Raw genomic sequence first — 14,528 nt, 5'->3', positions numbered from 1 at the left:
GTTATTACTCCTCGTTCCTTTTTAGTTGTCATTTGCGCTTTTTCTGAGTCAATTTAACGAATATTCAAAGCCAAATTAGATTATATTAATTTGATATTTTAAAATAATTTTTAGAAATTAAAAACTTATACAGAACATCTATAAAAATGCACCTTTTTTCATATTGATATGATGAAAACATACATCGTAAGATGTTAGTCAAAATTAATATGGTTTGACTCTAAAAAACTATAACTAAAAAGTAATCACATGCATTAAACCTCTTTTTATATATATATATATATATTGATTAATTGAAAAAATAAATCATAAATCAAATAAACTATTTAGGTAAAGATTTCTTTTTGAATCATTCATATAGTGCAGTCTATTAATGTTGAAATCATTAAAACATTCACCTAATAGTAGTGACTTTTTACCGCTATTCTCTATCAGTACAATCACATAAACCCATAGTGCCACTTCGACCGCGCCATAAAGAGGGTTCACCTCTTCGTGGCGAAATCAAAATTTTAATTATATGGGTTTTGAATATGATTATAATAATAATTTTAAGTGTAAATAATTGAATTTAAAATTTAATATTTATAAATATTCAATAAATCTCTTAATATAATATACATTATTTAAATAAAAATTACTTAGTTCGACCGAACTTGGCTACTAGCTCCACCCTTGCGATTAGACTTTTCTAAATGAGACAGGTCTAGTGATTAATTAATTAATTTCCAACTACTACAATCACATGAATATACCAGTTTTATGTTAGAAAATTATCAAGTTGTCCTATTAACATCTTTGGATTAATTATTTCCTACGTTCAAACTCATGTTTTGCTGATTAACGTTAATTCATCTCATAATACTTTGTGTGTTACATCGAGCTTTAAACGCTAATACTTTGACAAATAATTAGGAAAATACCAAATTACTATCTTTTGATTGGTCCATCGCTTTTTTTCTATCTTCTATAGCAATAACTAGTATAATGAATTCAGTAATAGACGCATGTTGAATTGTTGATATTCCAATCACCCTTCTGGTTTCAAGGAGAGTTTATAATGCTTTAAGTTGAATACAAATATTTGTTTACTTAAAAAAATGAATTTGAATAATAACTAAACCAATTATGATTAATATATACTAGTAGCTTACACAAGCTAATTGATATTTCTAAATGTATTTGATTTAATGTGCTCTACTCATATGTTATCTTCATTATATACAAAATACGGTTGTAACTATAATGGTACCATACGAATTCATAATTATTAAATTTGCCAAAAAAGCAGATGAAGTAGGAAAATTAATTAAAGGTAAAGAAACGAACAAAACGTGACAAGAGACCATTATTTTCATAGAATTATTATCTTTTTATATATTGAGTGAACACATGCATGAACAATTTATATTCTTGATTTTTCAACGTAAATCCCAAAAAAAAGCGACTCCCCCGTTGTTGGTCCCTAAATTATTACAATAAGGAATATAAACTTTGCATTATTAGCTTAATTATTTGTGAGAACATGGTCGATAATTTATCACTATATACGTCACCACTTAATAAAACAGACCAGTAAATTAACTCTTTTTTTTTATTAAAAAAGAAAATGCCTCATATAATATATAAATTGAGATCAATGAAGTATTAAGATTTGTTTGAACATGTGGTATAAAATTATAATTAAAAATATTTTATTTTATCCAGTGATCACTATCCGATGTCTAGTTTCATGATTTCGAAACTAGGAGGACGTCACCACTTAATAAAACAGACCAGTAAATTAACTCTTTTTTTTTTATTAAAAAAGAAAATGCCTCATATAATATATAAATTGAGATCAATGAAGTATTAAGATTTGTTTGAACATGTGGTATAAAATTATAATTAAAAATATTTTATTTTATCCAGTGATCACTATCCGATGTCTAGTTTCATGATTTCGAAACTAGGAGGACATCACCACTTAATAAAACAGACCAGTAAATTAACTCTTTTTTTTTTATTAAAAAAGAAAATGCCTCATATAATATATAAATTGAGATCAATGAAGTATTAAGATTTGTTTGAACATGTGGTATAAAATTATAATTAAAAATATTTTATTTTATCCAGTGATCACTATCCGATGTCTAGTTTCATGATTTCGAAACTAGGAGGAGTTACTACAAATATGGTCGATCACTTGTTTCGGTTTTAGCTAGAAAAAACGTTATTGAGTCACATTTGATCTATCCTTATCTTTTGCATGTTAGTTTTTTATTTGTCCACACACGTAGTTCGTTTATTACCACATACAAACTGTATTTCGATTTGCAAATAGTTATTATTATAGTTTTTTTTTTGGTAAGATTATTATTATAGTATTAATATAATTAGTTGTGTTTAATTATATTATGTACCTGATCTCACTGAATATAGTTGAAATAAAATAAGTAGAAAAATAGATTCAATACATAACAGATTTGACATGCAAAATTAAATCATATTTATTATATATTTATGAGCTGTCCTGGCTGCTAAGGCCGTAGCAGGTATTAGTGATACAACTTGCGCCTCGCAAAAAAGATATTCCTTAATACTTTTGTCATAATTAACCTCAAGTGTTGACGATATATAGTTTTTTTTTAAAATAAATAAAATAATTTTAAATGTATTATAAGAAATTATATAGCAATAAATCATCTTATTAAAAATAAAATAAAATAAAGTAATTTTAAATGAAAATTATTACTAAATATAAAAAGGTACTCCCTCCGTTTCATTTTATATGACACTATTTCATTTGATAAACTTTTTTGAAATTTATGATCGGAAATAGTCCTTAGATATTTATGTAACTGTAAATAATTTTATAAAGAATAAAAAAGAGAATTTTAAAGTTAAATTTTTAATTATAGTAAAGTAATATTCTTTTTAATATGACTAAAAAAAGGAAAACTTATATAGATCCCACTAGTTTAAGAGCTAATTACTTAGATACACTCTATTTTGTAATATTACGTATTTTATCAAATTTTAGTGCTTTCAAATATAATCTGATATGTCCAGATATATGTATCTCGGGATATATGAGGTCAAAATTAGGTGTAATTTGTTTTAGATACATTGTATACAAATTAATTTGCATGTATCTGTGATACATAACAAATCTCATTCGTCTCCCTCACCTCTCTCCCATATCGCTCGCCACTCTCCTATGTATCAGGTATCCCAGATACATGTGAATCACGCTAGAAACATACCAATACATATATCTAGTGTGATTCACATGTATCTAAGACACATAATAAAATATTGCTCGCCTCCTTCCTCATCTAGTTCACCTCTCTCAATGATATGATCGTGACCTTGATATAGAGTTGGAATTGCTAGCTAGGATGAATGGGCTAACCGTGGATATGATGCCGGAAATAGACCGATTTTATATCACCCTTCAATTCGAATTAGCAAAATCAATGTCTCCTTGCATAATATGTATTCCAAACATTCATGATTTAGATGTGAATGAGTCAAATGACTTATCACTCGGTCTATTAGTGAACCATCTCTCCAGGGATTGTGAAAGATGTTCTACTAGAAATATTCTTGTTATTGCTTCGACTCATATTCCTCAAAAAGTGGATCCTGCTCTAATAGCTCCGAATGAATTAAATACGTATATTAAGACACTAAGGCTTCTTATTCCACAACAACGAAAATACCTTTTCACTCTTTGATATAATAGGGGAATTCACTTGGAAAAGAAAATATTCCATACTAACTGATTTGGGTCTTCCAATGCACGAGATCTTGTAGCGCTACCAATGAGGCCCTATCGATTAGTATTGCACATAAGAAATCAACTATAGACACTAATACAATTAGATCCGCTCTTCATAGATAAATTTGGGATTTTCGATCCATGTAAGATCGGTTCAGGATCATGGGATCCTTTTCTATCAGATAGGAAGGGCTATAGCACAAACTGCACTTCTAAGTAATTGTCCCGTATCTGGTAGCAAAAATACATGTATCGCGTGTATCTTTCTCAATATATGGTAGGAAACCGTTAATTAGTGATAAAATACGTACATAATATTTTAAAAAGTATAAGTAATAATAGTATATATGATACCCCCCCTAAAAAAAAATGTCACGAAACGGAGAAAATATATATTTAAAAAGATACTCCCTTTGTCTCGGTTGACATGAAATACTTGACTGCACACAAAGTTTAATTTTTTATTAAATTTATAATTTAAAATAAATTAAATTATGTAATTATAAATCATCTTATTAAAATAAAAATTTTAAAGTTGAGTTATTACTACTAGTACTAAATTTTAAAAAATTATTAGTATTATTTTGAAACAGATCAAGAAGAAAAATATGACAACCTATAAAGTAGGACAAGAAGAAAAATATTTCCAGGAGCAGGTGAGTTTTTTTAATTTTCAATTCCAATAGCAGCCATTAAAGCTAGAAATAATTGGAGAAACAAAGAAAAGAACAAACACGACATTTCATTTTTTCTTACGTAAGAAACAATTATTCAACCGCTTCAATTTATTTGCTATATTATGATTCCATATATATATATATAGAGAGAGAGTTTAAGAAGAAAAAAAACACTTTTGAAATCTATATATATAGAGAGTTTAAGAAGATAAAAAAATCTTTTGAAATCATAATGTTTGTTTAGTTATAAAAAATTAAAAATTGTAATTATAAAAATATATATCATTATATTTTTGTGACTATGAAAACTTCTAATCAACGAAATTTGATTAAAAATTTGTTATTCTTTTTGAACGAACTAATAATGAGAAATAATGTCAAAACAAAATGGAGGGAGTAATAGTGTGCATTTAGTATGATGAAAGTCATTTTCTAGAAAATAATGAATCTGAAAAATATTTTACGATGTCTTGGTTTATAGGGTGGAATTTGTTTTTCTTTTTGAAAAGACATTGATTAAAGATTGGCAATAATACTTAAAATAGGATAAAAGGTAGCTCGGTGTACTAAGAGCTTCCGTTATATACAGAGTCTATGAGGAAGGATTGAATAACATAAGTTTTTTTATTTTCTATATCCTTACCCCACATTTCTAACTTAAAAATAGGATAATGTCTTAATTTGATTAAAGTTTGGAGTATTAATTAGAGAAAAGGAAAGGCAGGTCCACGTGATTATGAAATGTGAATCTTTCTTACTGAAAGAGTACAACAAGAGACAAACTGTTTAACTAATTATTCAATCAAACAAATATAAAATTATGAGTATAGTAGTACTATAAGCACATGTTTGGTTAGTTTTGTCAAATTCTAGTGCCTATAAATTTCCTTTTGGAGTTGATGTGTGTATAACACAAACACAACAAAGAAAAAAAAAGTAGTACTATCTCTTTTGAAGATAAGAAACAAAATGACTACATTTATGTATTTGTGTTCTCTAATATTGATGTGTATCTTAGTGTCTAGCAATGCTCAATTACAACAAAACTTCTATGCCAAGAGTTGTCCAAAAGCAGAAAAGATCATTTTAGAGTATGTTCACAAACACATTCCAAATGCCCCATCTCTTGCTGCTGCCTTAATCAGAATGCATTTCCATGATTGCTTTGTCAGGGTAATTATTACTCTTCTCTTTCACGTCTTACTTTCTTTTTCAATTTTGTTTCAAAATGATTTATTTTTTAAATTTAGCATTCTCTGTTTCAATTTGTTTGTTTTTCTTTTCTTTTTAGTCTGTTTAAAAAAAATGTTTTTTCCCTTTTTGACAACGCTTTAATTTTAACTTTTCATATGACATATTTAAGACGACAAGTTTAAAGGATATTTTAGTATATTTTACAAATCATTAGTTTAAGTCTACAAGATTCAAGTCAAAATAAACAAATTGAAATATGAAAAGTAATTCTTTTAACTTTAACATCTCACATAACATGTTTAACACTACAGTATATTTTGCATGTATTTAGTTAAAGATCATAAGATGCAAAAAGTATTTCTTATTTTTTTTAAAAATTTCTTGTCTAGTCAAACTAAGACGAAAAAAATGAAACGGTTAAAGTACTATATATCTCGTGTTGTTTAACTAATTGCATTGTTGATGTAATTCTATTTTTCTTTGTTTATTGTGGTGATTAAAGGGATGTGATGCATCTGTGCTCTTGAATTTTACTTCAAGTTCTGGAAGTCAAACTGAAAAAGTTGGTATCCCAAATCTAACACTTAGAGGTTTCTCATTCATTGATGATATCAAGAAAATAATTGAAGCTGAATGTCCTGGAGTTGTCTCATGTGCTGATATTATTTCATTGGTTGCTAGAGACTCTATTGTGGTCATAGTAAGTCAACAACTTGAACTATCTAATTTTCAATTTATCAGACCATATTATAAATTTTATATAATCTTGTGCATGATATATAGGGAGGTCCTTTTTGGAATGTACCAACTGGAAGAAGAGATGGAACAATCTCTATTGCTTCAGAAACTTTATCAGACATCCCATCTCCATTTAGTAACTTTTCCACTCTCCAAAATGATTTTGCTAAGAAGGGTCTTGACCTCAAAGACTTGGTCCTATTATCTGGTAAGCCTAAAATATTAGTACTTCTTTTGTTTCATTTTATGTGACAAATTTGTCTGTGTACGAAATTTAAGAATTAAAGGAATAGTAATCTTACAATGTTTCAGGTGCTCACACTATTGGAGTCTCTCTTTGCACGTCATTTTCAAACCGTCTATACAATTTTACTGGAACTTTTGGTACTCAAGATCCATCTCTAGACAGCGAATATGCAGCTAACTTGAAGGCAAAGAAATGCAAATCAATCAACGATAACACAACAATAGTTGAGATGGATCCAGGGAGTTTCAAGACATTTGATCTTAGCTATTACAAGCTTTTACTCAAAAGGAGAGGACTCTTCCAATCCGATGCAGCCTTGACAACAAGTACAACAACGAAGACATACATCAACCAACTTGTCGCGGGATCACTTAAAGAGTTCTATGTTGAATTTGCTCAATCGATGGAGAAAATGGGAAGGATTGAAGTTAAAGCAGGCTCAACTGGTGAAATTAGAAAGAATTGTGCCGTAGTGAATAGTTAAGAATTAAGGAGGGTTTAATTTGGTTTTTGCTTTGTTGGTTGCATGATTTTGAATTGGTATTTGTATAAGCCCCGCGTGAAGATGGTTTGGGGCAATATGTATCGTCATGTTCCCTTTGCAATATGTATCGTCATGTTCCTTTTGTAATAATCTCATTCTATCTAATGACTTGATGATTGTTTAAATAAAGGTTGAATGTATGTACGTAGAGCTTGTTTGGATTGACTTAAAAGTTGGTCAAAACTCAAACCTACTTTAAGTCATTTTTAGCTTTTAGAAGTGTTTGACAAGGTTAAAATAACTTAAAATAAGTTTAGAATGACTTACGAAAAAAGTTAAAACAAAAAGTAGGTCTCCATACTTTTTTTATTTTGACTTAAAAGCTATATTTTTTTTAAATCAATCCAAACGCTTACAATCCTTTTATCACTTGATGAGAAGTCCTTTATGAATCTTAATTCAGAATCCAATTACAACACATTGCTATTTGAAAGAACTAGAAAAAGCTAGAATTAGAAACAGTCATTTTTGGAAATAATGAAAAATCTGAAAATTTGACAAAATTAAGTTAAGTTTGAGTTTTGGTCAACTTCAAACGACCATAACTCCTAACTCATGATGAGTTAGGTGTGCTACAAGATACCGTAGGAAATACAAAATGGATTATGGGAGTGTGTGACTTGAACTATTGATTGGTCTGTGTAGATATATGCCTGCCACATGGGAATTCACAACCAAATGGAAAAGATCTTTGAATTATATTTCCAACGCCGCCAAGTTTGCACGATTTCGAGTTCGTATGAGGGAGATATGCCCATTTGGAGTTGAGCTGTTTAGATAAGGAAAGTCTAAATCGGATTTTAGAAGGGTATTTTGGTCTTTTCCATACCCAATTAATTAATTTCGTTTTTAAAAGTTTAATTGAGGTCTAATCAGAATTAGATCAGTTTACGCTTTTACCAAAACACGCCAGGGCTTGGAGAAAAGAGAAAAGAGGAGCAAGGAAAAGAAAGGTTCAAGATTCATCAAGTTCTTGCGATTTTGGACGTGGATTTCGCCAAGGATTCAATCTTACTAGGTATGTGAGATCACATAGCGTTGGGTTAGTTCACCCACGCGCCAATCATGATTCAATTCAACGTAAATTGTGTTTATTGAAAGAAAAGATTATGGGTCTGTTTGGAAAGCCACTTGGTAATTGGAATTGGTGTAATTACTAGGGTAGTAATTACCAGCCTAGTAATTACACTGTCTAGTAATTACACTGACCTGTTTGGTTGCCACAGTGTAATTACACTGTAATTACACATGCCTGTTTGGATGCCACAGTGTAATTACATATGTTCTATTTGGATGCACAATTGCAATTATAAAATTATAATAAATTTTAAAAAATAAAAATTAATTATTTAAAATTTATACTAGACAAATAAGAAACTTTATAAATGACATTAAATTAAATATTTAAGATATATATTCTTTTTTGAAAATATATTAATTAATAAACATATTTTCTGTAACTAATATTATGAAAAAATAATTGATTTATATTTTTTCAAATTAATATATTTCAATTGAATTGATCGTAACAACTAAAAGTATGAAGTTTCTACGAACATCGTGAAATGCATGTTTGATAAAAAGAATAATATATAAATAAAATGTCATAAATTATTAAATGTTTGACAAAAATATAATCTATCAAGTCTAATTAAAAAATGACGTGCAATGTAAATTCAATATTACTAAAACAAATGAAACTGAAAATATAACATAGGTTATAAATTCAAAACAAAAAATTTAACATAATACTCTTATAATAAATTTCAACATAGCAATAAATATGATTTATTTTTATTTTTTCTTAATAAAGAAAACGTAGAAGAAAATAAAATATAATAATATAAAATAAAAAATAAAAAATAAACTTTTACAAATTTTAGAATAATAAAAATAAAATAGAACTTAAAATAATAGAAGTAAAAAATATAAAAATAGAGATAAAAAAAAAGAAATTAAAAAGTAATCAGGTGGTAGTTACACCATGTAATTACCAGCAATTCACAGCCTCTGCCTGTGAATTGTAGAGTGTAATTACCTCTTGCCAATTACACCAATTACCTGCTGACCAAGTAATTACCTGTCCTTCCAAACAGGACAAGACAGTGTAATTACACCAATTACACCAAATCCAATTACCAGGGTGTCCTTCCAAACAGGCCCTATAAGTTCTTGATGAGATTTGTTTAAGTTCTTGCGGGTTCTTGTTGTTGGAGTCGTTGAGAAGTTTCTTAAGTTTGATTCATGAAATTAGGTGTGATTTTGAGTAGATTCCTACATATATTGGTGATATAGTCGAATCTAAATGATTGGAAAAATACCTGGGGAGGGGGCTGGGGCGCCGCGCCTCTCAGAGCGCCCCAAAGGAACTTTTGAAGTTTGGGCTCTGGGGTGCCGCGCCAGCTAGAGCGCCCCAACCCAACTTCTGAAGTTTTCCCTCTAGCTCCCCGCGCCACCCAGAGCGCCAGAGACGTCAGTTCTTCCACCTTTTCCCACTTCTTTCGGTTTGAGTTCCCTAGCAAAGTACCTAAGTTTTCTAGTTGATTTCTACACTCTAAGGTACGTCTAAACTTCATGAAATCATCCATAAACATGAGATCATGAGTCATGAATCCATAATTCAATTCAAGAAAAGTTAAGAGTCAAGTCAAGAGAAGTTCATAGAGTCTTCCAAAAGTCTTTTACAAATGTTTTAACTTTGTTTTAAGGCTTGAGTTTTGAGTTGAGTAAAGAGTAAGAGTAAAGTTTATTTATTTAAAAGATTATACGGGAACTAAGTATTCCCAAAGAGTTGAAATGTTTTCACATTTAAACAAGAAGGGAAACACCAATTTCCAAGAGAGCTTTTAAGCTAGTTTTTGAGTAATTACCTCAAATCACAAAAAAAAGTTTTGTTTTTAAAACATATGAGCTGAGTATATTTTGGGAGTAGTTTTGAGCACCGATATGGGGATGAGTTCATAATAACTCAAATCTCCATAAACCATGTAGCCATCGTGGGTAGAAAGGGTCATACTTTTTAGATGACACCTTAGTGTTTTTTAGCATAGACTAGTGGATCCACTTAGTTGAGGCGTTCTATATCACGACAAGGTATAGGACAATTCTGACAGCGTGGGCGAGACACTGTATCATCACTTTAGCTCATAGTGATGGTTGTCAGTTAGAGAAAATCCCACAGTATTATATTACTTTATATGTAAACTGAGTTATTATTGTATTTCTTAAATACATTGAGTTGTCATTTACTATTTTAAATGCTTTGTATAAATTGCACTTTTATGGTTGTTTTTGCTTCGCATTTGAGTTGAGTATTCATGAGTGGAGAAAAGCTAAGGTAAGTGTTCTTTTCAGATTCCCTTTAAGCTTATGTCATCTTTAGTTTTCCCCTCGCATGCTCGTACATTCAATGTAGTGATTCCATTTGGCCTGCATCTTTTAATGATGCACATACAGGTAACCAGGATCAGAATCCAACGCACCGTTGATCCAGTTAAGCAGCCTTTTTGCTTTTCGGAGGACTCCTTTTACATTGTTTTCTACTATTTCAGTTGTTAAGATGATCGGGGGTCTTGCACCGACATCCCTCTTAGTATTCAGAGGCTTCATAGACAATTAGTTATGAGTTCTTTAGTCTTGTATTTCAGATGCTTTGCTATGAGACTTGAGTTGCCAATTTGGCTAGTCTAATATTTCTTTAAGTTATTGCATGAGTAATCCTTTGAGATTGTTTTCTTGATATTTAAGTCTTCCACTATAGGTTAAGCCAGACCAAGGGTTCGCTTGGGGGCAACAATGGTTCTCGAGTGCTAGTCCCGCCCAGGGTGTAGGCTCGGGGCGTGACACCATTCAAAAACCTCCTCACAAAATGACTGAGGGCAACAAAAACAAGAAAGTCGTTATGAGAAAGAGTTTTGTTTAGGGGGAGATTTTCTCTCAACAGTTTTAATATTTTTCTTTGGCAAAAAAGATAAATATACCCTTGAATTATGATAAATAGTATCTAAATACCCTTCTTTATACTTTTAGAACATTGATATACTTACCGTCTAAATTTTAGAACGTATATAACCTTTATACTAACGGCGGGACACGTGTCGCAATCTAAAACACCCACTCGAAATTTATTAAATTTCAACACATGATTAAAAAACCTACCCATATTAATTAAAAAACCACCCAAATTATAACCCAAAACTTGTCTAAACACTTATCCTATCTTCTCCACCAAACCCAAATTAAAAGCTTCAATTTCCTTCCCCACCAAAACCCTAGAACTCTCTGTGAAAACTGTGAGCTAGTGAGCTCATCAGTTCATTGATGAACTGAGCAAAAACGTGAATAGAAAGAAGAGAGAGAATTTTATTGATGATAACTGCATTCAACTTATAAAGTGTGATCCTCAACCAGTGCTTTTATAGCTAGAATGTGTGATAACAAACTAACTAACATTGCCATCTCATAGTTGAGTAACATACTCAATTAACTAATTGATTCTAATCAATCAACTTATTGATTAACTAACTAATGGATAATGTAACAGTGTTTAACTAACTAATGGACTAACTTGATTAACTAACTAATGGACAATGTAACAATGTTTTACTAACTAATGTACTAACTTGATTAACTAACTAATGGACAATGTAACAGTGTTTAACTAACTAATAGACTAAATAACATTTGAACACACCCCCTTAAGTTGAAGGGTACATGACATTAAGCACACCAAGCTTGCTGAGAAGATGCAAATGTTAAGCTTGACTCAAGCCTTTTGTCAATAAGTCTGCAACTTGATTTTGAGTAGGAACATGAACAGTTTCAACCACCCCTGCTTTGATCTTGTCTCTGATAAAATGACAGTCAATTTCTATATGTTTGGTCCTTTCATGAAAGACTGTATTAGCTGCCAACTGAATTGTTGATTTACTGTCACTAAGAAGAGTCACATGCACATGAATATGTACTCCTAACTCAGTAAACAAGCCTAACAACCAGGTAACTTTAGACACAGTTGAAGCCATGCTTCTATACTCAGCTTCAACTGAGCTTCTGGAGACAATATGTTGTTTCTTAGATTTCCAAGACACTAAGGAGTCACCAAATTTTACCATATAACCTGTAATAGACCTTCTAGTATTTGGACAACTAGCCTAATCAGAATCACACCAACAAGTTAACATAGTGGTAGGTTTAGCTTGTAACCAAACACCTTGTCTTACTGTGCCTAAGTGTCTAACTACTCATGTGGATGCCTCCCAATGTCACCTTTTAAGGGACTGTATGAACTGGTTGAGAGTTTGTACTACATAACTTATGTCAGGTCTTGTGATGTTGGCATAAAAAAGCTTCCCAACTAATCTTTGATAGGATGTAATGTCTTGAAGAACCTCATCTCCAATAGCCCTATTTACTAAATCATATTCCACTAAAGTGAGCTTTAAGTTGGATTCAAGAGGAGTAGGGACAGGTTTGGCACTAGTGAGCCCTGCATCAACAATGAGTTCCAAAATATACTTCCTCTGATTCAAAATAACTCCCATGGAGGACCTTAACGCTTCAATCCCAAGAAGTATTTGAGTTCACCTAGATCTTTTAACTTGAACTGCTGATGTAAATTCTCTTTGGCTTCTGTGATCATCTGTGCATTGTTGCCTGTGATCAATAGATCATCAACATAAACTAGGACAATGACAAGTCCTTCATTTTTCTTTAGAGTAAAAAGAGAGTAATCATGTGCACTCTGAGTGAAACCAGTAGACAACAAGGCATTGGTAAGCTTTAAGTTCCATTGTCTAGAGGCTTGTCTCCCCTGGCCTTTTGAAACCTTCAGGCATGTCCATGTATACCTCCTCATCTAGATCACATTGGAGGAATGCATTGTACACATCCATCTGATATAGCTTCCAACCCTTAGACACTGCTAAAGCAATCACACATCTAATTGTTACCATCTTTGCAACTGGAGAAAAAGTATCATGATAGTCCAATCCCTCTTGCTGACTATACCCTTTAGCTACCAGCCTTACCTTGAACCTTTCCACCTCACAATTTGCTTTATATTTGACCTTATACACCTATTTTGATCCCACTGTATGCATCCCTGGTGGTAGATCAACTACTATCCAAGTTTTGTTGTCTTCAAGAGCATGTATCTCTTATTTAATAGCATGTATCCACCTGTCATCTTTGACTGCTTGTCTGAAGTGTTTGGGATCCACATAAACCGACATCTTACTTAAATATCCTTTATAAGATGGTGCTAAGTTGTCATAACATAGAGAATTAACCAAATGATGTCTAGTACTACTTGGCTTCTTACCAACAGTAGCATAGTCTTTCATTCAAGTAGGCTCTCTAGTGTTTCTTGTGATCTTTCTAATAGGATGATCTGCAGTCACAATATGAGGTTGTATAGTCTCATCAGATGAAGTTTGTAATGAAGGATTCTCACAAGTGATTTCTTCTTCAACCTCACTATCATTCTGAGCACCCCCACTGTCCAAAACAAAATTGTCTTCAATATGAGGATCCCTAGCAGTATCAGTATGAGTAACCTCATCATCCTGATCAAAGTAATCATCCAACTCTAAACGAGAGTCAAAAACAGTGACAAGTGGTTGTGACTGAGGCATCACCTTTGCAAATGGGAAAACATCCTCCTGAAAAATCACATCCTTATGTACAAAGATCTTATTGTACTTAATGTCCAAAAATATATAGCCCTTTTGAAGCTCTGAATATCCTATGAAAATAGCAAGAATAAACCTTTCTGCAAACTTATCCCCATTTAGTAACACTAAGGCATGACAAATACATCCTAATGTCCTTAAATGTGTGAGAGAGTGTTGTTTGGCATGAAGCATTTCATAAGGACTTTTATTCTCAATGGCAGATGAAGGTAGCCGATTCATTAAGTAGACAACAAACTTGATAAAGTATCCCCAAAATCTAATAGGCAAGTGTGATTGGAATCTAATAGCTCTGGCAATATTGAGAATATGTCTGTGTTTCCTCTCTATCACACCATTCTGTTGAGGTGTGTGAGGACAACTACTTTGGTGCAAAATACCTAGTTCCTGAAATAACTTTGTGCACTGAGAGTTAAAAAACTCAGTACCATTATCAAGACCTCACAATCTTAACATGAGAATCAAATTGAGTCTTGACCATTAACATGAAACTTTTGATGACAACAATTGTTTCAGATTTCAATTGCAACAAGTAAGTCCATACAAACCTACTATAGTCATCTACAAATGTAAGGAAATAGTGCTTCTTATCCATAGTAGGGGTCTTATAGGGACCCCAAAGATCCATGTGAACAACAACAAAACTTACAGATGCTCTAGAGCTACTAACACA

General features: G+C 31.5%; 1 protein-coding gene across 1 annotated transcript; it reads left to right on the top strand.

The window, feature by feature from the left end:
• Positions 1 to 5,343: 5,343 nt before the first annotated feature.
• On the top strand, positions 5,344 to 7,288 carry LOC102589372 (peroxidase 3-like). The gene is made up of 4 exons (XM_006356860.2): positions 5,344 to 5,613; positions 6,137 to 6,334; positions 6,418 to 6,580; positions 6,685 to 7,288. The coding sequence occupies exons 1-4, from the start codon at positions 5,410 to 5,412 to the stop codon at positions 7,101 to 7,103; spliced, it is 984 nt and encodes a 327-aa protein (XP_006356922.1). The 5' UTR covers positions 5,344 to 5,409; the 3' UTR covers positions 7,104 to 7,288.
• The last annotated feature ends 7,240 nt before the right edge of the window (positions 7,289 to 14,528 follow it).

This window comes from Solanum tuberosum, unplaced genomic scaffold, assembly GCF_000226075.1.
Source record: "Solanum tuberosum cultivar DM 1-3 516 R44 unplaced genomic scaffold, SolTub_3.0 scf00236, whole genome shotgun sequence".
NCBI lineage: Eukaryota > Viridiplantae > Streptophyta > Magnoliopsida > Solanales > Solanaceae > Solanum > Solanum tuberosum.
Note: the sequence above shows the minus strand (reverse complement) of the source record. Positions and strands in the feature narration are given on the sequence as shown.

Excerpts from the sequence above, each read along its gene's own strand:
- LOC102589372 (XM_006356860.2), top strand. The coding sequence starts at position 5,410 with ATGACTACATTTATGTATTTGTGTTCTCTAATATTGATGTGTATCTTA. Across the intron at positions 5,614-6,136 it reads TCCATGATTGCTTTGTCAGG|GGATGTGATGCATCTGTGCT; the intron begins GTAATTATTACT and ends TGGTGATTAAAG. Across the intron at positions 6,581-6,684 it reads AGACTTGGTCCTATTATCTG|GTGCTCACACTATTGGAGTC; the intron begins GTAAGCCTAAAA and ends ACAATGTTTCAG.